The sequence below is a fragment of the Amphibalanus amphitrite genome, unplaced genomic scaffold (assembly GCF_019059575.1).
Source record: "Amphibalanus amphitrite isolate SeventyFive unplaced genomic scaffold, NRLGWU_Aamphi_draft 000155F_arrow, whole genome shotgun sequence".
Taxonomy (NCBI): domain Eukaryota; kingdom Metazoa; phylum Arthropoda; class Thecostraca; order Balanomorpha; family Balanidae; genus Amphibalanus; species Amphibalanus amphitrite.
The window spans coordinates 670,168-697,795 of record NW_024881650.1 but is presented as its reverse complement, the minus strand read 5'-3'; the positions used below and the strand labels follow the sequence as shown (position 1 = coordinate 697,795).

Sequence of the window (27,628 nt, the reverse complement as noted above, 5' to 3'; positions counted from 1 at the left end):
AAAAATGTTACTTGGGTTTTTTGTTTGGGAAATTACGCTCTTTCCAATGATGTGCATATTGCCGGGGTTGGTCGCGAAATTAGGGGCAATACTTAGAAAGGGCCTCTTTGGGGCCCTCTTTGGGCCCCTTCCTTTGGATTCCCCGGTGGGTTTCTTCAGCCAGATTGAAGAGGGGGCCCAGGAGAGTGTCTGTGCAAATTTTGAAGAAAATCGTAGGGGCCGCCCCATTGGGCCCCAAATTTCAATTGGGTCCCGTGGGCCCCAGGTGGGCCCCATCGAAAAATGTTACTTGGGTTTTTTGTTTGGGAAATTACGCTCTTTCCAATGATGTGCATATTGCCGGGGTTGGTCGCGAAATTAGGGGCAATACTTAGAAAGGGCCTATTTGGGGCCCTCTTTGGACCCCTTCCTTTGGATTCCCCGGTAGGTTTCTTCAGCCAGATTGAAGAGGGGGCCCAGGAGAGTGTCTGTGCAAATTTTGAAGAAAATCGTAGGGGCCGCCCCATTGGGCCCCAAATTTCAATTGGGTCCCGTGGGCCCCAGGTGGGCCCCATCGAAAAATGTTACTTAGGTTTTTTGTTTGGGAAATTGCGCTCTTTCCAATGATGTGCATATTGCCGGGGTTGGTCGCGAAATAAGGGGCAATACTTAGAAAGGGCCTCTTTGGGGCCCTCTTTGGGCCCCTTCCTTTGGATTCCCCGGTGGGTTTCTTCAGCCAGATTGAAGAGGGGGCCCAGGAGAGTGTCTGTGCAAATTTTGAAGAAAATCGTAGGTACCGCCCCATTGGGCCCCAAATTTCAATTGGGTCCCGTGGGCCCCAGGTGGGCCCCATCGAAAAATGTTACTTGGGTTTTTTGTTTGGGAAATTACGCTCTTTCCAATGATGTGCATATTGCCGGGGTTGGTCGCGAAATTAGGGGCAATACTTAGAAAGGGCCTCTTTGGGGCCCTCTTTGGGCCCCTTCCTTTGGATTCCCCGGTGGGTTTCTTCAGCCAGATTGAAGAGGGGGCCCAGGAGAGTGTCTGTGCAAATTTTGAAGAAAATCGTAGGGGCCGCCCCATTGGGCCCCAAATTTCAATTGGGTCCCGTGGGCCCCAGGTGGGCCCCATCGAAAAATGTTACTTGGGTTTTTTGTTTGGGAAATTACGCTCTTTCCAATGATGTGCATATTGCCGGGGTTGGTCGCGAAATTAGGGGCAATACTTAGAAAGGGCCTCTTTGGGGCCCTCTTTGGGCCCCTTCCTTTGGATTCCCCGGTAGGTTTCTTCAGCCAGATTGAAGAGGGGGCCCAGGAGAGTGTCTGTGCAAATTTTGAAGGAAATCGTAGGGGCCGCCCCATTGGGCCCCAAATTTCAATTGGGTCCCGTGGGCCCCAGGTGGGCCCCATCGAAAAATGTTACTTAGGTTTTTTGTTTGGGAAATTACGCTCTTTCCAATGATGTGCGTATTGCCGGGGTTGGTCGCGAAATTAGGGGCAATACTTAGAAAGGGCCTCTTTGGGGCCCTCTTTGGGCCCCTTCCTTTGGATTCCCCGGTAGGTTTCTTCAGCCAGATTGAAGAGGGGGCCCAAGAGAGTGTCTGTGCAAATTTTGAAGAAAATCGTAGGGGCCGCCCCATTGGGCCCCAAATTTCAATTGGGTCCCGTGGGCCCCAGGTGGGCCCCATCGAAAAATGTTACTTAGGTTTTTTGTTTGGGAAATTGCGCTCTTTCCAATGATGTGCATATTGCCGGGGTTGGTCGCGAAATTAGGAGCAATACTTAGAAAGGGCCTCTTTGGGGCCCTTTTTGGGCCCCTTCCTTTGGATTCCCCGGTAGGTTTCTTCAGCCAGATTGAAGAGGGGGCCCAGGAGAGTGTCTGTGCAAATTTTGAAGAAAATCGTAGGGGCCGCCCCATTGGGCCCCAAATTTCAATTGGATCCCGTGGGCCCCAGGTGGGCCCCATCGAAAAATGTTACTTGGGTTTTTTGTTTGGGAAATTACGCTCTTTCCAATGATGTGCGTATTGCCGGGGTTGGTCGCGAAATTAGGGGCAATACTTAGAAAGGGCCTCTTTGGGGCCCTCTTTGGGCCCCTTCCTTTGGATTCCCCGGTGGGTTTCTTCAGCCAGATTGAAGAGGGGGCCCAGGAGAGTGTCTGTGCAAATTTTGAAGAAAATCGTAGGGGCCGCCCCATTGGGCCCCAAATTTCAATTGGGTCCCGTGGGCCCCAGGTGGGCCCCATCGAAAAATGTTACTTGGGTTTTTTGTTTGGGAAATTACGCTCTTTCCAATGATGTGCATATTGCCGGGGTTGGTCGCGAAATTAGGGGCAATACTTAGAAAGGGCCTCTTTGGGGCCCTCTTTGGGCCCCTTCCTTTGGATTCCCCGGTAGGTTTCTTCAGCCAGATTGAAGAGGGGGCCCAGGAGAGTGTCTGTGCAAATTTTGAAGGAAATCGTAGGGGCCGCCCCATTGGGCCCCAAATTTCAATTGGGTCCCGTGGGCCCCAGGTGGGCCCCATCGAAAAATGTTACTTAGGTTTTTTGTTTGGGAAATTACGCTCTTTCCAATGATGTGCGTATTGCCGGGGTTGGTCGCGAAATTAGGGGCAATACTTAGAAAGGGCCTCTTTGGGGCCCTCTTTGGGCCCCTTCCTTTGGATTCCCCGGTAGGTTTCTTCAGCCAGATTGAAGAGGGGGCCCAGGAGAGTGTCTGTGCAAATTTTGAAGAAAATCGTAGGGGCCGCCCCATTGGGCCCCAAATTTCAATTGGGTCCCGTGGGCCCCAGGTGGGCCCCATCGAAAAATGTTACTTAGGTTTTTTGTTTGGGAAATTGCGCTCTTTCCAATGATGTGCATATTGCTGGATTTTGTCGATGTTATAGGCCTGAAATTGTTAAAAACGTTTATTTATGCCCCGAGGGCATACTCACGGGCCCATATATTTGAAGCTGTTTTTTTTCGGTTCAGGGGGGCGCTAGCCCCCTAAATTTGGTACCGTTGCACGTAAAATTTTGTCCTCTTTCGAATGACGTGCATTTTTAGCTGTTTTGACGGCTAGAAGTAGGGTTTTCAAAGTTCGTCGATTGTGCCCTGAGGGCATACTGTTTTTTGGGATTTGTGGCCCCCCTGATGGATTCCCCGCGTTTTGGCACTAGGATTTTCGATAGAGGACACCATTCTGCACCTCTCCACCAAAATTCAGCGAAATCGTAGGGGCCGTCGATCCCTGCTGAATCCCTGCTGAACCCCTGCTGAATCCCTGCTAACTTCCGTTACATCATTTGACCTTGACTCGGCACCAAAATTTGATGACAAATACTGCGCGGTTGATACATTTGATGGCGTCAACAAACTGCCTGCTCCAAATCTTATACAATTTTAAGCTTGTATCAGATTTGCAATCTTTTCTCTTGTATTTGCTGTGACCTGCCATAATATTTTATTGCAGATTGCAGAGCTCTTACTCTGATTCAGTTTTGTGTTAGCAAGCAGCATGCCAGGGTGTTTTGCATCTGGGTGCAGCCACCACAACAGCGCTGCAAGATGTACATTTAGGTTTCCAAGAGATGGAGAGGAGAAGATGAGGGTCGCTTAGGTGAGGGCTGTCAGGTAAGATCCAGATGTGTCCTTGTTAGCTGTAATGATGAATGCAATACATTATGTAGTAATGATAAATGTAATAAATGTTATGTAATGACGAGCACAAACCAGGAGCTTTTACAGCCCAATGATCACCATAGGCAAAGATTCCATTTCTCGTCCTGAAAAGTGCCTTCTTGAGGAATATGTGCTTTGCTGAGGAATGCAGCCATGTCATCGTCAGCTAATCAGCATGCTGCTAACAGCCAATGGGTTTGAATTTTACAACATGATTAATCAATGCAAGCTTCCGCGTCAAACAATATTTTCTATAGAATATTGGTTAGTTGTAAAGCAGGCGTCACACTACTTTTTGCAATGAAGGAGAGGTGCTATACCCAGAGATGCTTTCTAATTGAACCAAGCCAAAACAAACCTAACTAAACCTGACCTAGCCATAACTACAACCTAAACTCTACAACCTAGGTACAACTTTTTGTTGCTTTTGTTGCTTTTTGTTGTTAAAACTTTTTGTACAACTTAGAACCTACAACCTAACCTACAGCACCTCTCCTTGGTTGCAAAAAGAAGTGTGACGCCTGCTTTACTACTACCAAATATAGTTCTTTTATTAAAATACAGAAAATATTGTTTATAAAGGTTTTATTTTTGTGCTGATCATAATTAGCATAACAAATCAAATCCATTGCATAAAACTAATTACAGGAAAGAGAACATGAAATCCATTAAAAGCTTATCATATTTATCACAAGTTACCTAATGCAGGTAATGCTTTGACCTGGTATTCCGTTGAGTGTAATGCCGCAGGCAGCTCTAAGGGATGTGTTGGAATGGGTAAGGAAAATATTTTTGGTTGAAGAGGTGTGTTATAGGCTACAGGCCAAATGCATACCTCTTTAACAAAAAGAAAAGAAAAGATGTAGGTACTCTTACCTAGCATATATTCCAGTTACTATGTACAAAAAAGACGTGCTACGAATGTTGCTAGCGAACCACTGTAGGTTGGGTTAGTTAAGGTTTGACCATGTTCTGAAGCATTGTAAATAATCATAATTGTTCACTCTTAGCACCTCACATTGATATAAAGCCAATTAGCTACATTTTGATTGCTAGGTGAGGATGTCAACCTTCTGATTCTGGATTCTGGAGCCAAAATAACATGATACAGTGTCAGTGATACCATCTTGTTTAGAAGCTGTGGCTGTGCTGTCTGAGTCAATATCTTACCTCTAAACACAAGGCATTTTGTATGTAAAAGTCCACGTGCAAGAACAGTATGCCAGTTGTTACATTTGTTGCATCTGTCATTTACAGACGTGCAGATGCAGTTCCCAGGAGCACTTCCCAGCTCTGTTCCTGTCATTTTGAGGAGGGCAGCTGCATCCCAACACTCTTCCAGTACAACGGGTACCAGATTGCTCATTTCCGGTAAGCACTAGCCACTTAACTTCATTGTTTGAGTCCAACTCATATGCCAGGTTGCTTACCATACCAGTATATGCATAGTAATGATGCAAGTCTTGAGCCTACGGGCCCGGGCGGTGTTTCACGGGACGCTGCTACCACGCTGTTATCAAATTGCGCGAGCTGACTACTGACGTCACACTTGTGGTAGTGTTGGAGCAATGGGCCTGTTCATGTCTCCATGGAAACCCAATTTGACACGTGTAAAAGCATCGTGCTGCTATCACCGGTGAAACAGGGCCCCGGTGTCGGGCTTAAATTCGGACCCGCCGGACTTTTGCCGGGCCTAAGCTCGAGGAGGCCGGGCATATGCCGGGCTCGGCAAGGGCTTGCCTGTGTTAAAGGGACAATCCCACCTTCCAAAAAGTTAATAAATTGGCATAAAAGTGATGTACCATAAATCAGAAAGAGCGAAATTTTTAGGTTTACATTTTGCACGAAGCCACCAAAGCGATGCAGCAGGCTAGTCATATGTATTTCTTGTTGCACACTCATATGTTGGGCAAAATGTATTGATGACAAGTGGAAGAAGTGGAAAAACGGTTTTAGCCTTTATTTGTGTATTATGTGTATACCTGTCAGCGCAGTGTGGAAGTTGAAATTGTTGGTTTGGTAAATCTTCATAAAAAAAACATAATAGTTGTGGTTCAGTTCAAAGTTGATTCAAATTCACAAACTCAGTTTTTGTGATGTGGTTGCAGGTCGCCTGTGCTACACCAAGCTCAGAAAGGGAAAGCGGATCACACAGCCACCATCAGCGCGCTAGAACTCCAAGGAGGATCTGCGAGCGGCGCGCCAGGCGCCGTCGGAGCAGCCCCTGGTAGCGACAGCCGCCGCGCCGTCGGAGCAGTCCCTGGGAGCCACGGCCAGCCGCTGTCGGAGCAGCCTCTGGGAGCCGGCCGGCCGCCGTCGGAGAGGCCTCTGGGAGCTTACCTGTAACTGACTGCGGCTGACGTGTGTGTCCGTGTGCGCGCGTGTGTGTGTGCGTTTCCACTGGCAGTGATAGTGACAGGTGAACGGTGTTCATGACCGATGGCCGGCGGTCTTTGTTGTTATTCTGATAGTACGTATGAGACATTGTTTTAATATGTTTTGTTCTGAAACGTTTCCAAAAACTGAATCACTTCATTATCATTCTACTTTCAAGCATGTTTACCAGATAAAAGGATTTGCAAATCAAAGGAAGTAAAATTGTGTGAAAATTTACTCAGTTGCGCAGCTAGCCAACACACATTTGCTACTGTCAGGCCGCTATGGGACATGTTCAAAGTAGGTCAACGTATTGAATGACTCACTGCTCCCCCCCCCCCCCCCCCCGCCAACGTTGGCGCGCATTGGGCGCAGGCACAAGAGTGGTATCAACGACCGCCGTCTTGAGCTGCACCAGGGTCTGCTGGCTCTTCGTCATGTATGGTGCATTGTTCAGATATCCCCGCTGCACGCTGTACGCTGTACGCCGCTGTTTCGTTATGATATTTTCTGCTCGATTTGTTTGAAATATGGAAATATGTACAGACACTGGATGTGCAAAGCGTCCGTGTAGGACATCTACTTGTTTCAAACTGTCCCGGAGCATCCATGTTTCGGAAGTGCACGGCGTCGATGATGGCGAAAACGAGGGGTGCAATAATGTTGTAGCGGAACACCGGGACTGCACACAACTCACTGCAGTTGTCGACGTTTACACCGAATTATCTTGCTCAGCTCAGGTTGGCTTTGAAAACGGCAGGGTCATCGGGCGGGCTTAAAGGCGGTTAATACAGAGGACGGGACGGGATGGAGTGAAGGTTCCCGTTCAGGCGGTAAAGGGGGGGGGCGTCAAAATACCGGACTGTGACCCCTCAACGTGCGGCCGCCTCCCCCCTCCCCCAACTTTCATGACAACCATTAAGGACGGGCGTACAACTATAAGCACATGTTGCATTTCGGATGTTGTGCCTGTAACAAATGTAAAGTTTTGCATTTTTTGACAATCAAAGCTCATTGCCTCCCAGCGAAGTAGATATTGAAACAATTTTTGAAGAGTTGATCTACCATTTGCCTATTCCGGCGACCGCCATAAAAGCCTCAAAAGCGTGTGAAATTCAATGGGCCTGAGCTGTGCTGGGTTCGGCGCCCATGGGCCCCGCTTGGGCTGGGCTGTGCTCTGTGGGTTGGCTGGCCCGTGACGAACACTGCACCCTCGAGCCCGGCATAAACTTAACATGGCCGGTTCATAGTATAAAAGTCCGGCTGAGCCTTCTTTCAGCTTAGCAGCAGCATTCTAGTATTTGCAGATACCGTGCATGTTTCATACAAGACACAATTATACCTATAGATTCGCCCATGACAACCCCGATTCGTTGTTTGCCCGCATCAATAGAACGGAACACCTATCAACTACTAGCTCCAGTATAAACGTATCAACATGGATGCTCGTATAGTCCTATTTACCTTCGTATCCATATTTGACCTAACTGCTCTTTCTGGCACAGTTCAACACAAAACCTTAGTTTGTTGTCTGGAATAGATCAGAACAATACCTATGGGTGTTGTTGGTAGGTAGTTAACCCTAGAACGCCTAGGGGGGGGGGGTATCAACCCCCCCCTGAGGTTTTTTTCGAAGTGCACGCTAAACGGCTTGTCGTAGCGGGCTGAAATTTTCAATACCCTCTGGGGCAACCTTTGCGCATCTTTTGCCGAAAAAAATTGATCGGGTCATGTCAGGTCACGGAGTCATGACGTCATATGAGGTACAGCCTCCGGCCGGATTTTCACAAACTGAGTGCCAACGCCCGAGGTTTCCTGCCGGTGGTACGGACATCGGTTGATGGATCGTGATGAAACTTCCCATGCATGTTCGGGCAAGTATTGGCTATCATATGGTATAAGAAATTTGACCGGGTCAGGTCAGGTCACGGAGCTATGACGTCACAAGAGGAACAGCGTCCGGTACTATTTTTGAAAAGCGCCCGAACCACTATTTTGCTAATTCTTGTCACCTTAATGGGAATATGCAGCAATATTAGCTTCTATAGGGAGCAAATGGACCTCCCAAATCAAAATATTCAATCAGATTTCAAAAATTTAAATTTTGATTTTTCGAATTTCTGCCGCCGACTGTGACCTTGCCGACTTCCGGCGCTCCCAACGCGCCATTTTTAGAGCTAGGGAAACGAAATACATACCAAACGATAGAAAATTGATCAAGGAACACGATAGTGAAGGTTTCAAGTCGATATCTCCCACCGTTTTGCCGCAATCGCCGCCGAAAGTTGAAAAAGTCTATTTTTCCGAAAATTTGACCTTTGACCGGTCAAAAGTAGGTCAAATGTTGACCTAGGACCAAAAAAATATACCACCAATCGCGAGATCTCGTTGAGAGCAATCCGTTGGTTTTTTCCGCTAAGCTCTACGACCTTCCGTTTCGAAACGCCAGGGGGGCTGGTCGTAACAACCCCCCCCCCCTGGTCGTTCGTGTTATGAGAAATGGCCTGGTCGTGCGAGAGTTAAAAAGTAATACCTAACGGTAACGGGTGACCTAATACACCGATCACTTCCACTCATCGGTTGCAGTGACTGAAAATGGCTTTAATGTAATTCAAAACTGCATTTATACTCCGGTTTCCAACACTTGTTCGTTGTATTTATAATTAGTGGTGGCTTCTCTTCCGTCATAAGCGCGAATCGAACCTAAAATGGGCCTGTACTTTTTCAATTTTGCCGATAAAAATATATTTTTGGTACCGTTAGAAAGCTTACACACGACTGCATGTGGTACTAGTTGTATCTTTGAAAAATCCGTCCTAGTTTAGTCAGGAGAGCTAATCAAAAAGTAGGTCCCATTGTATCCCTATGGGGGCCGAGAGCGAGTCGGCACCACAGTTACCGGGAGGTGCCCCCGCCACAACCGCACGTGCGGATCCCTCGAAAAACAGCGAGTCCGCCAGTCACGTGACCAGGCTCATTTGCCGACACTGTATTTATATACACTGTGCCTTGGCCCAACTGTCGGCCAAATGTCACGTGACATTTGACCTTGACTCGGCACCAAAATTTGATGACAAATACTGCGCGGTTGATACATTTGATGGCGTCAACAAACTGCCTGCTCCAAATCTTATACAATTTTAAGCTTGTATCAGATTTGCAATCTTTTCTCTTGTATTTTGCTGTGACCTGCCATAATATTTTATTGCAGATTGCAGAGCTCTTACTCTGATTCAGTTTTGTGTTAGCAAGCAGCATGCCAGGGTGTTTTGCATCTGGGTGCAGCCACCACAACAGCGCTGCAAGATGTACATTTAGGTTTCCAAGAGATGGAGAGGAGAAGATGAGGGTCGCTTAGGTGAGGGCTGTCAGGTAAGATCCAGATGTGTCCTTGTTAGCTGTAATGATGAATGCAATACATTATGTAGTAATGATAAATGTAATAAATGTTATGTAATGACGAGCACAAACCAGGAGCTTTTACAGCCCAATGATCACCATAGGCAAAGATTCCATTTCTCGTCCTGAAAAGTGCCTTCTTGAGGAATATGTGCTTTGCTGAGGAATGCAGCCATGTCATCGTCAGCTAATCAGCATGCTGCTAACAGCCAATGGGTTTGAATTTTACAACATGATTAATCAATGCAAGCTTCCGCGTCAAACAATATTTTCTATAGAATATTGGTTAGTTGTAAAGCAGGCGTCACACTACTTTTTGCAATGAAGGAGAGGTGCTATACCCAGAGATGCTTTCTAATTGAACCAAGCCAAAACAAACCTAACTAAACCTGACCTAGCCATAACTACAACCTAAACTCTACAACCTAGGTACAACTTTTTGTTGCTTTTGTTGCTTTTTGTTGTTAAAACTTTTTGTACAACTTAGAACCTACAACCTAACCTACAGCACCTCTCCTTGGTTGCAAAAAGAAGTGTGACGCCTGCTTTACTACTACCAAATATAGTTCTTTTATTAAAATACAGAAAATATTGTTTATAAAGGTTTTATTTTTGTGCTGATCATAATTAGCATAACAAATCAAATCCATTGCATAAAACTAATTACAGGAAAGAGAACATGAAATCCATTAAAAGCTTATCATATTTATCACAAGTTACCTAATGCAGGTAATGCTTTGACCTGGTATTCCGTTGAGTGTAATGCCGCAGGCAGCTCTAAGGGATGTGTTGGAATGGGTAAGGAAAATATTTTTGGTTGAAGAGGTGTGTTATAGGCTACAGGCCAAATGCATACCTCTTTAACAAAAAGAAAAGAAAAGATGTAGGTACTCTTACCTAGCATATATTCCAGTTACTATGTACAAAAAAGACGTGCTACGAATGTTGCTAGCGAACCACTGTAGGTTGGGTTAGTTAAGGTTTGACCATGTTCTGAAGCATTGTAAATAATCATAATTGTTCACTCTTAGCACCTCACATTGATATAAAGCCAATTAGCTACATTTTGATTGCTAGGTGAGGATGTCAACCTTCTGATTCTGGATTCTGGAGCCAAAATAACATGATACAGTGTCAGTGATACCATCTTGTTTAGAAGCTGTGGCTGTGCTGTCTGAGTCAATATCTTACCTCTAAACACAAGGCATTTTGTATGTAAAAGTCCACGTGCAAGAACAGTATGCCAGTTGTTACATTTGTTGCATCTGTCATTTACAGACGTGCAGATGCAGTTCCCAGGAGCACTTCCCAGCTCTGTTCCTGTCATTTTGAGGAGGGCAGCTGCATCCCAACACTCTTCCAGTACAACGGGTACCAGATTGCTCATTTCCGGTAAGCACTAGCCACTTAACTTCATTGTTTGAGTCCAACTCATATGCCAGGTTGCTTACCATACCAGTATATGCATAGTAATGATGCAAGTCTTGAGCCTACGGGCCCGGGCGGTGTTTCACGGGACGCTGCTACCACGCTGTTATCAAATTGCGCGAGCTGACTACTGACGTCACACTTGTGGTAGTGTTGGAGCAATGGGCCTGTTCATGTCTCCATGGAAACCCAATTTGACACGTGTAAAAGCATCGTGCTGCTATCACCGGTGAAACAGGGCCCCGGTGTCGGGCTTAAATTCGGACCCGCCGGACTTTTGCCGGGCCTAAGCTCGAGGAGGCCGGGCATATGCCGGGCTCGGCAAGGGCTTGCCTGTGTTAAAGGGACAATCCCACCTTCCAAAAAGTTAATAAATTGGCATAAAAGTGATGTACCATAAATCAGAAAGAGCGAAATTTTTAGGTTTACATTTTGCACGAAGCCACCAAAGCGATGCAGCAGGCTAGTCATATGTATTTCTTGTTGCACACTCATATGTTGGGCAAAATGTATTGATGACAAGTGGAAGAAGTGGAAAAACGGTTTTAGCCTTTATTTGTGTATTATGTGTATACCTGTCAGCGCAGTGTGGAAGTTGAAATTGTTGGTTTGGTAAATCTTCATAAAAAAAACATAATAGTTGTGGTTCAGTTCAAAGTTGATTCAAATTCACAAACTCAGTTTTTGTGATGTGGTTGCAGGTCGCCTGTGCTACACCAAGCTCAGAAAGGGAAAGCGGATCACACAGCCACCATCAGCGCGCTAGAACTCCAAGGAGGATCTGCGAGCGGCGCGCCAGGCGCCGTCGGAGCAGCCCCTGGTAGCGACAGCCGCCGCGCCGTCGGAGCAGTCCCTGGGAGCCACGGCCAGCCGCTGTCGGAGCAGCCTCTGGGAGCCGGCCGGCCGCCGTCGGAGAGGCCTCTGGGAGCTTACCTGTAACTGACTGCGGCTGACGTGTGTGTCCGTGTGCGCGCGTGTGTGTGTGCGTTTCCACTGGCAGTGATAGTGACAGGTGAACGGTGTTCATGACCGATGGCCGGCGGTCTTTGTTGTTATTCTGATAGTACGTATGAGACATTGTTTTAATATGTTTTGTTCTGAAACGTTTCCAAAAACTGAATCACTTCATTATCATTCTACTTTCAAGCATGTTTACCAGATAAAAGGATTTGCAAATCAAAGGAAGTAAAATTGTGTGAAAATTTACTCAGTTGCGCAGCTAGCCAACACACATTTGCTACTGTCAGGCCGCTATGGGACATGTTCAAAGTAGGTCAACGTATTGAATGACTCACTGCTCCCCCCCCCCCCCCCCCCCGCCAACGTTGGCGCGCATTGGGCGCAGGCACAAGAGTGGTATCAACGACCGCCGTCTTGAGCTGCACCAGGGTCTGCTGGCTCTTCGTCATGTATGGTGCATTGTTCAGATATCCCCGCTGCACGCTGTACGCTGTACGCCGCTGTTTCGTTATGATATTTTCTGCTCGATTTGTTTGAAATATGGAAATATGTACAGACACTGGATGTGCAAAGCGTCCGTGTAGGACATCTACTTGTTTCAAACTGTCCCGGAGCATCCATGTTTCGGAAGTGCACGGCGTCGATGATGGCGAAAACGAGGGGTGCAATAATGTTGTAGCGGAACACCGGGACTGCACACAACTCACTGCAGTTGTCGACGTTTACACCGAATTATCTTGCTCAGCTCAGGTTGGCTTTGAAAACGGCAGGGTCATCGGGCGGGCTTAAAGGCGGTTAATACAGAGGACGGGACGGGATGGAGTGAAGGTTCCCGTTCAGGCGGTAAAGGGGGGGGGGCGTCAAAATACCGGACTGTGACCCCTCAACGTGCGGCCGCCTCCCCCCTCCCCCAACTTTCATGACAACCATTAAGGACGGGCGTACAACTATAAGCACATGTTGCATTTCGGATGTTGTGCCTGTAACAAATGTAAAGTTTTGCATTTTTTGACAATCAAAGCTCATTGCCTCCCAGCGAAGTAGATATTGAAACAATTTTTGAAGAGTTGATCTACCATTTGCCTATTCCGGCGACCGCCATAAAAGCCTCAAAAGCGTGTGAAATTCAATGGGCCTGAGCTGTGCTGGGTTCGGCGCCCATGGGCCCCGCTTGGGCTGGGCTGTGCTCTGTGGGTTGGCTGGCCCGTGACGAACACTGCACCCTCGAGCCCGGCATAAACTTAACCCGCGCACCGACGGGGGTCTGCGCCAACTTCGTACCGACGGGGGGGGGGCGGATGACCGCCCCCCCCTGAGATCTCGAGAACGAAGCAAGATAGCGACAAGCGGTAAACGGCATCGGATACGCACGGCCAAGATCTACAATTTTTACTAAGGTCATTTTCAGGTCAGGTCAAAGATGACGTCACAGGGGTCGAAAAAGTCAAAATGGCAGCGCTAGATATGGAGAGAGTTTTTCTCGAATAACTTTCGAATTAGTCAAGATAGGAACAAACTAAGGGCATCATCGTGATCCTCTCGTCAATCCGCATCGAATGATATATATGTTGACCTCGAAAGGTCAAGGTCAAAGGTTGACCTCAGGTCACGTGACCTCGAGGTCACCATGTATATCATTCGATGCGTCTTGACGAGCTGAACACAATGAGACCATCCACGCGTCTGTATCTTGTTCCTGTACGGAGTTATTGGCCAAAAACCTTTGGTGACCTTTGATGACGTCACATGACCTCACAGCTGCCCAACAGCAAAACAGACCTCAAGGTAGTGAAGGTTGATCGTATATGAAGTCATGTATGGTATATGGGGCCATTCCGACCCGTTTTAGTGGTAAAAACAGGGAGTTGATTTTTCCCCCATTGACTTATAATGGGGAGGTCGCGAAATTGACCTGACCTTAGGTCACCGATATCAAAATTCCGAGATATACAAATTGTAGCTACTAATGACCTTATAATATCCTGTGAGTTTCAAAGGCCTCTGACATCTACTGTAGCTCTGGCACGGTGACAAAGTTGCAAAAAAGTGACTTGAGGTTGGGTCATTCAAAGTGACCTGGTGACCTGACCTTAAAAGGTAGGAGGTTCAAACTTGCACACCATGTGTAAAATTGATGAGGTTATAGTCATACCAAATTTCGCGGCGCTACGCGCCGCGGTTTTCCCGCTATTCGCGAAAAACCTCAGGGGGGGGCGGATATCCGCCCCCCCCCGTCGGTGCGCGGGTTAACATGGCCGGTTCATAGTATAAAAGTCCGGCTGAGCCTTCTTTCAGCTTAGCAGCAGCATTCTAGTATTTGCAGATACCGTGCATGTTTCATACAAGACACAATTATACCTATAGATTCGCCCATGACAACCCCGATTCGTTGTTTGCCCGCATCAATAGAACGGAACACCTATCAACTACTAGCTCCAGTATAAACGTATCAACATGGATGCTCGTATAGTCCTATTTACCTTCGTATCCATATTTGACCTAACTGCTCTTTCTGGCACAGTTCAACACAAAACCTTAGTTTGTTGTCTGGAATAGATCAGAACAATACCTATGGGTGTTGTTGGTAGGTAGTTAACCCTAGAACGCCTAGGGGGGGGGGGTATCAACCCCCCCTGAGGTTTTTTTCGAAGTGCACGCTAAACGGCTTGTCGTAGCGGGCTGAAATTTTCAATACCCTCTGGGGCAACCTTTGCGCATCTTTTGCCGAAAAAAATTGATCGGGTCATGTCAGGTCACGGAGTCATGACGTCATATGAGGTACAGCCTCCGGCCGGATTTTCACAAACTGAGTGCCAACGCCCGAGGTTTCCTGCCGGTGGTACGGACATCGGTTGATGGATCGTGATGAAACTTCCCATGCATGTTCGGGCAAGTATTGGCTATCATATGGTATAAGAAATTTGACCGGGTCAGGTCAGGTCACGGAGCTATGACGTCACAAGAGGAACAGCGTCCGGTACTATTTTTGAAAAGCGCCCGAACCACTATTTTGCTAATTCTTGTCACCTTAATGGGAATATGCAGCAATATTAGCTTCTATAGGGAGCAAATGGACCTCCCAAATCAAAATATTCAATCAGATTTCAAAAATTTAAATTTTGATTTTTCGAATTTCTGCCGCCGACTGTGACCTTGCCGACTTCCGGCGCTCCCAACGCGCCATTTTTAGAGCTAGGGAAACGAAATACATACCAAACGATAGAAAATTGATCAAGGAACACGATAGTGAAGGTTTCAAGTCGATATCTCCCACCGTTTTGCCGCAATCGCCGCCGAAAGTTGAAAAAGTCTATTTTTCCGAAAATTTGACCTTTGACCGGTCAAAAGTAGGTCAAATGTTGACCTAGGACCAAAAAAATATACCACCAATCGCGAGATCTCGTTGAGAGCAATCCGTTGGTTTTTTCCGCTAAGCTCTACGACCTTCCGTTTCGAAACGCCAGGGGGGCTGGTCGTAACAACCCCCCCCCTGGTCGTTCGTGTTATGAGAAATGGCCTGGTCGTGCGAGAGTTAAAAAGTAATACCTAACGGTAACGGGTGACCTAATACACCGATCACTTCCACTCATCGGTTGCAGTGACTGAAAATGGCTTTAATGTAATTCAAAACTGCATTTATACTCCGGTTTCCAACACTTGTTCGTTGTATTTATAATTAGTGGTGGCTTCTCTTCCGTCATAAGCGCGAATCGAACCTAAAATGGGCCTGTACTTTTTCAATTTTGCCGATAAAAATATATTTTTGGTACCGTTAGAAAGCTTACACACGACTGCATGTGGTACTAGTTGTATCTTTGAAAAATCCGTCCTAGTTTAGTCAGGAGAGCTAATCAAAAAGTAGGTCCCATTGTATCCCTATGGGGGCCGAGAGCGAGTCGGCACCACAGTTACCGGGAGGTGCCCCCGCCACAACCGCACGTGCGGATCCCTCGAAAAACAGCGAGTCCGCCAGTCACGTGACCAGGCTCATTTGCCGACACTGTATTTATATACACTGTGGGTATTTTTTTCATTTATTTCTACATAACTAGTGCTCACTGGTTTACTTTAAAATTGTTATTGATATTTCACAATGCTATCATGCACATATCATTCAGAACGCATTTTTGCTTTTCTGACGTTGTCATTTTCGTAAGAACATCTTAAAACTCTCTGAGTTTGAAGACTTCTAGCAAGACTTCTAGAGAGAAGTACCTATTAGACCAAAAGAAAGTACAATTGAATGAAATTTGAAGAGAAACGTAAGAAAGGCTAAAAATTTGCTTTTCTTAAAACAAGTTTGAGTTTTGGATAATCTGGCCCATTTTCCTGAGTGACGATCCCACATTCATTTAAATTTCCTTTCCACAATCCACAACCATGGATTAGGAATACTTCATTCATGCGGCTGACAAGCCACAACACAATTTCTTTTTTCATTTACATTCTGTATTGGATTTCAATGCTTTAAAATTCAGTTTGTACTTTGTTTTGCAGTTTCAGTTTCTTCAATTTGTTTCAGCTTGTTTCTTTTAGGCTGTCCTCTCCCAGCGCCCGGCCAAGATTACTTTACTAATACGCCCGGCGGCTCTTCCCAAGCATGTCCCCAAACCGTAAAAAGTCGCTAGATTTGCGATGCTACTTTGTGGCTCAATTATGCCGCACAAGTTCCGTTTGTTGCGGATACAATTTTGCTGAAGGCTCATGTTATAATTGCTTATTATTAATTATATTCTATCCATTTTACTTCTTTGTGAGAAGTGATAATGACCAATAATATATAGCAATATTTTGAAAGGAAGACCGAAGAAATTGTCTGTTTGAACTGTCTAAAGTCAGCTTTGCAAGACAGGGGAAGACAACCTTGAGCACTTTTTACTGGTATGTGGAAAACTTTCGGGCCCGGCTATAAGAATATCGATGCCTGAGCTCCAACAACTGTATGAAGAGGACAGGGAAAGGGTTATTGCAAATTTTTTGTTCACCAAAGATTTTTAAGACATAGAACGGAATAAAGAAAGTCTATACCAAATGCGGTAAATGAGAAACAGGAAAATAAGAGAGGGTCGTGAGGAACAGTGATGGCAATGGCATACCTACTAAAAAGGCGGAATGCATGATCCTTTCACTGATCCATGACCCATTTGTGCCCAGTACTGAACCATACAGGGTGCCGATGTAAAGGCGAAACTGCAAACAAACTATCTGCATCATTAGCCAGCTAGTGAGAATAAGGAGAAAAACCTTTATTTTGGCAGAAAAACATGGCTGACATCCAGCCTGCAGGCGTTAATCAGCTGTGACCGTATGGTGCAGTCCAAAAGCTTATTTGATTGCTTAACCCTCGCCCGCACATGCCATTTTCCCATCCTAGAACGCACATGGGGGGGGGGGTGGTTGCCACCCCCCCCGCGCCATTTCGTTCCTGTTGGAGATAGAGCTTAGCAGTAAAGACCAAAAAGATTCTTTGGGAAGAGACGAATCCAATGATACCCAGTTTTACCTTCTCAGGTCAGTCATTGACCTTCCAGGTCAGGTCAAACTAAAAAATGTTGCTGTTTTGGGTCACCGTTGGATATCAAGTGCGCTGCTTATCAAATACCGATGACGATGCTGTTTTCTGGTGCCAAGCCAGCTAGAACCTCTTTGTCACACTATCCGACCAGAATTTTGCTGCTGAGGTCATTTCAGGTCAAGTTAGGTCAAGGTCAATTATATGTGTTTGTATGTCTGTGTGTGTCTGTGTGTATACTGATGTGTGCACCGATCGTTTTTGGGTCCATATCACATGAAATCATGATCTGAGAAGCTTTTACCAAAAATGCAGTCAAAAAACTTCACAAAAAGTAAATTCAGCTTGCCTAAAACGCAATTATCTTAGATGACCTAGGTTGACCTTGACCCTGACCTTGACCCCTGTACATCGTCGAACAACATGTTCCATGATAGGTGGGAGGTAAGACTGGCAAAAAAGGCCGAAATCAGGGTGTCAAAAGCTCACAAGACCCATGGCAAACGCAAGATGTTGAGAATTGGCCATTTGGGTCATGACATGACCTGAAAAACAAGGTCATATCTCCGAAACCAAAAACCACAGAAACTTGAAATTTTCAGTGGACATCAAGAAAGGATAGACGAGCAGCTATACGAAAAATCAGCTTTCTAGCTTTAAAAATGTTGAGTGCAGAGCAGAAAGACTGCCTGGGGGGGGGGGGGGGGTGGCAACCACCCCCCCCATGTGCGGGCGAGGGTTAACTCTTCATTTTAATGCTATTCTTCTATTACTAAATTTAATATAAGCCACTGTTGGACTAAGGTTTATGATTATTCATTCAAACTTATATTTAAGGTTTGGTTTCTTGTAAAAAGACATCCTGAAGAAGGTGAACAAAAGAGCTCAATCTGTTACCAACCAGCCTTGTTTGTTTTGAGTTTGACATAGTTGTAAATTTGTGCTTAGAAGCAAGCTTTGATATTTTCTTGTGATTTTCAATATTGCAGATACTCACAACATTGAAGTTGCTGTAGAAGAAAATGGACCGTTTTGAATGGAGTGATGGAACCCTTCTCTTCGCTGAAACAGAAGTGTATCAACAAAAGAACATTCAACTCTATGATGGTGACAATAAGACAGACTTTGAGGGTGGTCATTTGACTTTGACAACACATCGGCTTCTTTGGCGTAACGCAAACGGATCATGTTTGGCGCTGCCGCTCAAATACATTGTCCTTGCTGAGAAAGAGGACCACACATTCTTCCATAGTGACAAGATAGTGGCGCACCTATCTGCCCCGGCGCCCGGCCGACCGGCGGGTCCGGTCAACCGCAGCAGCCACAGCCACATCAAGCTGTCGTTCCGCTCGGGCGGCATGCACGAGATGTTCTCGCGCCTGAAGGAGACCATGTCTGGCGAGGAGTGGGTGAAGACGTGTAGCTTGTCGGCCGGCACGTCCGGTGACAAGCGCGGCTACCGCGCCGGCATCGTCGGCATCGAGAAGAAGCTGGTGGCCGAGCAGCAGCAGCAGAACCGGAGCATCTCGGAGGCGTTCCGCGACCTCACCAACCTGATGGAGGCCGCCCGCGAGATGGTGGCGCTCAGCCGCCAGATCTCGACCAAAATCACCGAGAAACAGGGCGGCATCAGCGAGGACGAGACGGTGCGCTTCCAGTCGCAGCTGCTCAGTCTGGGCGTGGACGACCCGGTGACGCGGGGCACGCACGGCTCCGGCGACCGCTACCACGCCGAGCTGGCGCGCCAGCTGGCCACCATGCTGGAGGCGCCGGCGCGCCAGGCCGGCGGCATGCTCACCCTGACGGACGCCTACTGCCGCGTGAACCGGGCGCGCGGCCTGGAGCTCATCTCGCCGGAGGACCTGCTGTCGGCGGGCCGGCAGATGACGCGGCTGGCGCTGCCGCTGCGGCTGCACGAGCTGCCGTCGGGCGTGCGGCTGCTGCAGCTGGCCGAGCTGGACCAGGACGCGGTGGCCGAGAGCACGCGCCGCCTGCTGGCCGAGCGCGGCACGCTGACCGCCCAGCAGCTGGCCGCGCTGGCCGGCGTCTCCGTGCTGCTGGCCAAACAGCGCCTTCTCTACCTGGAGACCAAGGGCGGCGCGTGCCGCGACGAGTCCATCCAGGGACTGGTCTTCTACCCGAACCGCTTCCTGGAGGAGGCCCAGGCGGATTAGTGCGTGGTGATGATAGGTGTTCAGTGGAAATGTTGATGGAACAGAAACAGATGCCTTTTGTGCTCTGGGACTATTTCAATGGTGTGCGATAGCGTCATACGATAAGTTTTATTGTTGATTTTGTATGAATTTCTGTTCGAGGATTCCCGAGCATATTATTTTGAATGTCGTCCATACTCAATTAGTTTTGCAAGTGTGTGAACTCGATGGTCATGTACGACTGATTTAAACCTGCCCTTCTTCACTCTTCTGCGTCAGACTCGACTGGTAAAGGCGTATGTAAATGATGTTATTGCTCATGTCATTGCGGTGTTCACTGGCGTGCCTCTTTCCCGGTTGATGTGAGATGGAATTCCACGTGAGATGTAGGGCTTATAATTGCTTTGCTTTCTAGCGATGTTCCTGCATCTGAAAGTCAAGATGTGAATTTCAGTTTTTTTCAGACCTCTCTTGCTCGCGTGTCAAACCGATTGAGTACGAGTTCTTATCAAAGTTGATTGACCAACGATACCGTGAGAGCGTCGTGTTTCGTTGTCTGGATCGCTGGAAAATGTTACAAATATATCAGGAAAGGATTCGTTGGATCCCGATTGAATGGATAGCACGCATATAGAACGGCCAGGCTGGAGCCGGCGCTGCATCTCATAGCATTGCATGGTGCTAATGGTAGTTGATGGTGGGGTTGCTGCACTGGCGTCTAACTAGCGAAAACGGTAGCTGGCGCACTTAGTTTAAAAACTAGATCACGAGCTGAGTGAGACTGACACTCCCGAAAGCTGGATATGACCGCGACAGCCACCGACAGCATTGAGATAGGTGTTTATGTCCTCCCCAGCTAGTGACCATCTGACATCTTGACAGCTTGACCATCTTGACATCTGACATGAAAGTGCTGACTCCTGTGCCGGCCGGTTACGTTGATGAGCGCCCGATTTGAGCCGATTCGGTGCTCGTCACTCTGCCTCCGACGGGTACGGCCAGCAGATGGTGGCAGTGGTCGAGGACCGCCGTACCGGTCAGATGAGCTCGATGAGCGTGAAGGGCTGTATGATGACACTAAACGTTGCATTCCTAACCTTGCCATGCACCAGGAAGCATTGCGAAGAATAGATAAATCTGGAGATGTTATCTCTTCTGGGAAATCAGCATGCCTGTCCAGCTACATGCTGGAGTTTTAGTAACAAAAAAAAATAGCCAACAGAAGCATTTATTCGAATGTATATTTGCCTTATACGAAAATAACTAAGTACGAAGGGTAAATCAGGAATCTAAGATTGAAAAGGAATGTGTGTTTTTCCTGATTTGTTCTATGATATTCATAATAACAGCACTTTTCTATTTACTAGCAGCAAGTCTCTTAGACCATAAAAATCCGCCGGCGCACGTATTACGATCGTGACGCAGACAAATCTTTGGAAGCGGTGGTAGGTAAACACGTGATAATACGATAGCAATAATAATAGGATTATTGAAATCAAAATTGTTCGAATTTCGGTGACTTTCGTTTTAAGACGCACGACTCCTAATTTTCCGCGTAAGGTAAGAAACTGTAAAATTCATTGAAGTGGTAGGCAATGAAGATGCAAAGTAAAGAATTAGATTACTTTGCAAAGCTCACCTGTTAAACTCACCTGTTAGGTTTCCACAACCTCGGCTCGTAAAGGAAGGAGTGGAAACCTATTGCGTGCAGAGACGCGCCAATTCCTTGGGTGGGCAGATGGCTGGACCTCAGGCAAGGAATTGGAATGGTGCGTCTGCATTTGGTAAAACACTGAAAAAAGAAAACTGGTGCGTGTTTTAAGTGCCAGAATCCTAGACAAGATGATCAATTATGTAAATGAGAAAAGAGGGTACCGAAATGTGATACGTTCTCGGAAGGAAAGGTCAGGATAGGTAACCTAGGTAAGTCCACCCGGTCCAGCTCGAGAAGGGCGGGCAGCAGCTACCTAGGGGGTAAGGGCGGAATATGATAGGTAGCCCAGGCGCGTATAACCCCGCCCCAACTTGGGAAGGGTGGGGCGCTTACCTGGGGGGGGGGGGATGAAGGATGAGATGTGGATCGTTTGCCTTCACTTATCCTGTGTGTTCGTACAATCTACTGCCCAGTGCGGCTTTCAGTCCCTTTTTAAACTGCACCAGGGACTCCTCGTTCACCAGCCAATCTGGGAGGGCATTCCAATCGCGCACGACTCTGTGGGTGAAAAACCGTGACCTTGCATCTATAAGACTCCGACACGTTTTTATCTTCCTACTATGCCCGCGCGTTCTGTTGTCAGCCTCCAGATCCCAGAGGATCTCCGGGGATATCTTACTGTGGCCGTGAAAAATCTTCCAACATTTGATAATATCGGCTCGAAGGAGGCGTCCCTTCACAGAGAATAGGTCAAGTTCCTTTAGGCGATCACCATATTCCATATTGCGGAGCCCAATCACATTGCGAGTCCAGAGCCTTTGAACAGACTCTAATCTTTTGAGATCCTGTACATAGCCACTGTTCCAGATCGGTGACGCGTACTCGAGAATGGGGCGAATGTGAGATTTCAGTATATGAGTCATAAAGTCAGGCGAGCGACACCTGGTCGATTTCAAGAAATTGTGAGCAACTCCTCCAGCCTTCGCTGCTATGCTGGCACAGTGTTCATGGAATTTCATCTCGTTGTCGATGATAACACCCAGGTCACTACATGACGTAACGCAGGGAATTGTGTCACCAGCCATTGTGTATGCACGGGGCTCGAAGTCATGGAATCGTCGCCTAAATCGTATGACGGCGCACTTCCTGAGGTTCATGCTGAGACCCCAAGACTCTGCCGTAGAGTGGAGCAAGTCTATATCTTTTTGTAGCGCCTCTTCACTGGTGTTGTGTTTATCGTTGTCTAGTTTGATAAATACTTTAAGATCGTCAGCAAAGATCTTATAACTGCACGACAAACTGGACGCAACGTGGTTGATGTAAACCAAAAAGAGAATGGGTCCTAAAACCGATCCCTGAGGAACGCCACTCCGAACCTCCGCAGCTGAACTCGTGGTGCCCTTAACAAGAACCTGCATCGTACGCCCCACCAAGAAATCTGTCAGCCATGTGATAAGTCGCCCTTGGACACCGACTAACCTGAGTTTTTCTAGAAGAATAGTATGGCGCACCACATCAAAAGCCTTTGAAAAGTCGAACAGAACTAGATCAACGGGATGACCCAGATCTAAGGCTACAGTTACCTCATCGTAGGTCAGGAGTAGCTGGTCCTCCGTGGATCGTCCTGGACGAAACCCGAACTGTTCGTCACTGAGGATCTGATTTGCAATGAAGAATGCGTAGAGCTCTTTGGAAATTATCCTTTCAAGACTTTTGCAAGATACAGACGTGAGCGATACTGGTCTGTAGTTCATTGGGTCGTTACGAGAACCCTTCTTAAATATCGGTACGACGAGCGAGGATTTCCACGCCGAGGGCAGCGCTCCCTCCAGAAGAGACTGCCTGTAAATCATGAGAAGTGGTGTGCATAAAGTTGCAGCACATGCCTTAAGCAGGGCTGGGTGCAAGCCGTCCTGGCCCATTGCTGAGTTCGGATCAAGGTTACTGAGCGTAGAATGTACGTCAGTTAGGCTAATGTCAATGTCAGCCATGACAGTATCACTTCGCTGGTGAGCAGCTGGTTTATCTGGAATCGTCGTAGCGTGTATGCCAGTAAACACATGCAAAAAGCAGTCAGCCATCTCCTTGGGGTCGTCAGATATGGTATCAGGGTCGAGACGAAGAGGACCAACTGAAGAGCGAAGCTGCTTCTTGTGTCTAATGTAAGAGTGTAGCAGCTTGGGATTATCTCTAGACCTTGCTATGAGTGATTTCTCGTACTCAATTTGCGATGATGCGGCAAATGATCTAAGTTGCGAGTTGGCCTGCTGAAAACCTTCCAGCGCCAGGGTGGTCAGATGCGACTTCCTACCATGTTCTGACCTAAGGCTTTTGTATTTTTCCCAAGCCTCCTTTCGCAGACGTTTCAGCGACGATGGGGGATTCGCCTTCCAGGGGATCTTCCGCTGCCCACCACCCTGACCGGCTCGCGGAATGAACTGGTCAACGAGGGGCTCTAAGATAGACAGCAGCTTAACAAAAGCGTCTTGCGCGGAGATATGTCTGAGCTCAAAGTCCCAGTCAACAGTGCTGAGAGATGCATTGATAGCACTATACTGTCCTCGATGCCACTGGTGTCTCAGGAGTTGTTGCGAGTGTAACTGAATGTCCATGTCAAATACATACTCACAGTGAATACTACAGTGATCGCATCCGGGTGGGGGAGGCTGCACTTGTACTGTAGTTATCCTGTCCTGCTCGGAGGTTAGAATAAGATCTAGAACGTTGCCAGACCTCGGGAACGTGGTCTCATGTATCCACTGCGTAAGTCCGAGGGCAATGAACATGTCAACAAATGTCCGATCAGCTGCTGAGAATTGCCCACAGGGTTTATGGTCAATCCAGGCAACCGAGGGGAGGTTAAAATCTCCGAGAATGACTACTTCCTTCCCAGTGCAACTAGTCAAAAGAAAATCAGTTAAAGCCTGGTTCTCGCAAGAAGAGTATGAAGGGGGTCGATACACCACGTAAATGTGAACGTTCATCTTTCTCAGTCTAAATGACAGGCAGTTAGGGTGTGTTGTATCTACTTCATCAAATCTCAAGGCCTCTTCCACAAAAGCGCAAACGCCATGCTTAGATGTGGCACCAGAGTCGTTTCGCAGTAGCTCATAGCCAGGGATGGAGACAGTTGCATTAGACACAGAAGGAGTAAGATGGGACTCTGTGATCAATAGAATGCCAGGTCTAAACGAGTTTACCAGAGATTCGCGAATGATTGAAAGCTTGCTACAAATGCCGTTTACATTGCAATGCACTAGTTGTAGGCGGAACGTCCGTGGAGTACCTCTGCCTCGTATCAGTTTCCCTCCCCGGGCCCCTGAGGAGAGCTGGGGACGTGCTGGCCGTCTCCCCTCCCCCCAGCGCTGTCAGCCGGAGGGTGAGCATCCGGGGCTGTCACAACACGAGGAGACTGAGCGGACTCCAGTGTCGGGTTAGGAGCAGGTACCACCTGCTTGGGAACAGTTTCATGGTAAGATGCCACCTGCTTAGGAACAGTTTCATGATAAGAGTGGGAAGTGTCTGCCTCGGGTGTGTGTCGTGTTTGGCCAATCTGCCAGTGAGAAGTTGCATTCTGAGACCTGGACTGTACCCAGACGTGTGGCCTAGAGCTCTGGCGTTCCCTGAGCTCCTCTCGTTGCTGGAACGTGAGGTCACGACGAATGAAGACATGCGAGTTCGAAGACTCACGAAGATGTTTTGCATTATCCAAAATGAGCTTCCGAATTCTGCCGTCGTGAACATTGCCCCTATATAGGTCACCATCGCTTTTGATCCGGCAAACTTCTGTGAACTCAACCTGTTCCCCTATCAGAGCGGAGGCGATTTCTGTAAACCTAGTCACTGCCTCTCTAGCTGTGCCCACTCTCAGTCCCCGTACAACGAGGGAGGAAACTCTTTTCCTCCTCTCCTCCATTTCACGCAGTTCTGCCCTGACAATATGTCTGTAGTCGTTGCTTGTGGATGTGTATTGAGGCTTTCCGGCCCTAGTGTTGACTCCAGCAAGGACAGCCTGGTGAGGGTCTCCATGGACCTGAGGGCGCACCTCAGGTGGAGACCTGACTGCTTCAGCATAGGTTCCGCGCTGTACGGGGTGAGACACATGCTGCTGTCGCTGCTGTCCCTGGAGCATCATGTCAATAGATTTCTTTGACTCTCCTACCAGTTTAGTCAGTTCTTTGATAGAAGACTCGAGCACATGGATCCTTTCCTGAAGGCTAGAAACAGAGTCAGGAACCTTGGTTTGACGCTCATGTGAGGCGTTTGCATCGTCACGTGTCTGTTTCGGTGTGTCGTCCTGATGCTCAAGCTTATCTGGGAAGACCTGTACTGAAGCATCAGTTGTGACTGGTTTTGCCTGGATGTCACTTAAGTTTGGACGCTGTCGGCAAACATCACAAATGAATGCCAGAGATGAGTGTCTCGAGAGAGCATTATATGCTGCCTTGGAAATTCGCTGACAGGCTGCATGGGACCAGGCACCACATATGTCGCACTCAACCCCCTGCTGGCCATCACGCACCTCCAAACCACAAGTTGCACCGCCCGGCCCCCCACTACAGATTGCCTTGTTCCTCACAATTCCCTGGGCTAGTCTGGTAACAGTCGGGGACACAGCTGTACCAGCGTCAAGTGGGAGGGAGCTGATTGCAGCCGCTACAGCTCCCTGTGTCTGTTGTTCAGGGGCTGCTTCAAGTGGATCCAGTACCAAGGCTCCTGGGGGAGAGCGTGTGAGTGGCATGATGGAAGATTGCAGAGAATTCTGAGTCCAATCAGAATCACCACCAACTCAAACCAAGCCCCACCTATACACAATAAAAAACACAGTGTGCAAGAAGAGAAAAATCACAGAAGCATATCAGGCAGCAAACAGTTTGTGCGGTCAGCAAGCGGGACCAATGCAGCACAGAAAAAAACAGGTGCGGTCAGCAAAAGGGACCAAGGTACCACAGACAGCTTGCGCGGTCAGCAAGAGGGACCAACAGTCCGCACAGTCAGCAAGTGGGACGAATGCACCAGACGGGCCGCGCAGTCAGCAGGCGGGACCAATGCACCAGACGGTCTGCGCGGCCAGCAAGTGGGACCAATGTACCACAGACAGCTTGCGCGGTCAGCAAGAGGGACCAACAGTCCGCACAGTCAGCAAGCGGGACGAATGCACCAGACGGGCCGCGCGGTCAGCAGGCGGGACCAATGCACCAGACGGTCCGCGCGGTCAGCAAGTGGGACCAATGTTCCACAGACAGCCTGAGTGGTCAGCAAGAGGAACCAAAGCAGCTTTGTGTTTGTGTCATGCCACACAGACAGTAAGTAAAGCACCAGTACAGCAAGGGCAAGGAGTGCAAGTAGGCAGTGCAGGAAGTAGGACTAACTTTGAGCCGCCAGTTGCTTACTCCCAAACAGGTGATGCAGGCAAGCGGGGTGCAGCAGCTTGCACCTGGTGAAGCAGCGTGCAGCTCCTCAGCCTCCTCGTTGATGCAGCATGCAGCGTGCAGACGTGCAGGAAGTGCAACTCCCAATTTTCAGGTTCCAATTCGAACAAGACCGAATCAAAGATTTGCTCCAGCTTGATACAAGCTTGAACTCATTGTTGCCACCGATACAAACTTAAAACAGAGCAATACAAACTGATAAAAACACTCAGGCTCAGGCTCCCATGCACGCCACGCACATAAAAACGTGGCGGAGAGAGAAAACTGGGCACTGAGATATCAATATAAAGATAGTGTTCAGGCTTTCAGCCAGAAATTCATGTAAAATAAATATTCAATTATTTTTGTGCATCTTGACCATGTTTTCTGTGGACGATTTATATCTATTTGAACTAGTAGTCTGTAGTACTAGTACTAGTACTAGTAGTGTAGTACTAGTACTAGTAGTAGTCTGATATACTAGTACTAGTAGTGTAGTACTAGTACTAGTAGTAGTCTGATATAAATGAACAATGAGGGATTTGGGTCCATTTTCATCTTTTTGCATTTTTACAGCTGGATGTTCAGACACCTTGGCCTGCTGACCGAGCTGACAGTCTCCTGCGTGCATCGTGCCCTGGTGCCTCCACTCGTCACCCTTGGAGTCAGCCATCGGTGTCCAGTGTTTCGGCTGATGGCGTCTGAGGTCACCCAGGTGGCGGGGCCTGCCGTCCTCACAGCTGTGGAGGTTGGGGAGAGTGCCGGCGGGAGTCAGAGTGAAGTGCAGCAGTCTGGGGCAGCTGTGTGTGAGCAGAGAGGTGCGGAGACAGGTGGTGTTACATTGCCGCCCGCTGGCTCTGCCTCAAGTGCCGGTGCGCGGGACGGTGGGACCAGCAGTGTTCTGGTCAAACACGGGATGCAGCAGGAGGTCGGCAACTGCGAGACGCCTGCAGAACCGGCCGACTCCGAGACGCCTGCGGGACCGGCCGGCGCGGGTACTGCCAGTGAACAACCCACTGAGGAGACAGTCTCAACGACTCCAAAGTCCACGGACCAGGTGAGCCCCGGACTGGCGATCAAACCCATTCTAAGAAATA

The 27,628-nt window shown here is 47.9% G+C and overlaps 2 protein-coding genes and 2 long non-coding RNA genes across 4 annotated transcripts in view; all 4 read left to right on the top strand.

Moving 5' to 3' along the window:
- Positions 1 to 3,320: 3,320 nt before the first annotated feature.
- On the top strand, positions 3,321 to 6,051 carry LOC122383113. Its single transcript, XR_006256782.1, has 3 exons — positions 3,321 to 3,590; positions 4,896 to 5,009; positions 5,747 to 6,051. It is a non-coding gene; the product is annotated as an uncharacterized LOC122383113 (long non-coding RNA).
- A 3,046-nt stretch (positions 6,052 to 9,097) lies between these two features.
- Positions 9,098 to 12,016, top strand: LOC122383112. Its single transcript, XR_006256781.1, has 3 exons — positions 9,098 to 9,386; positions 10,692 to 10,805; positions 11,543 to 12,016. It is a non-coding gene; the product is annotated as an uncharacterized LOC122383112 (long non-coding RNA).
- Positions 12,017 to 16,466: 4,450 nt separating this feature from the next.
- Positions 16,467 to 20,065, top strand: LOC122383111 (vacuolar protein-sorting-associated protein 36-like). Its single transcript, XM_043369256.1, has 2 exons — positions 16,467 to 16,682; positions 18,303 to 20,065. Exon 2 carries the CDS (start codon positions 18,336 to 18,338, stop codon positions 19,485 to 19,487), a length of 1,152 nt encoding a protein of 383 aa, XP_043225191.1. The 5' UTR covers positions 16,467 to 16,682; positions 18,303 to 18,335; the 3' UTR covers positions 19,488 to 20,065.
- Positions 20,066 to 20,890: 825 nt separating this feature from the next.
- Positions 20,891 to 27,628, top strand: part of LOC122383098 (RNA pseudouridylate synthase domain-containing protein 2-like) — a 186,621-nt gene continuing 179,883 nt past the window's right edge. The window contains exons 1-2 of the mRNA XM_043369216.1: positions 20,891 to 21,026; positions 27,108 to 27,588. Of these exons, the coding sequence (XP_043225151.1) occupies positions 27,112 to 27,588 (477 nt within the window). The 5' untranslated portion in view covers positions 20,891 to 21,026; positions 27,108 to 27,111. The remainder of the gene's footprint in view (positions 21,027 to 27,107; positions 27,589 to 27,628) is intronic.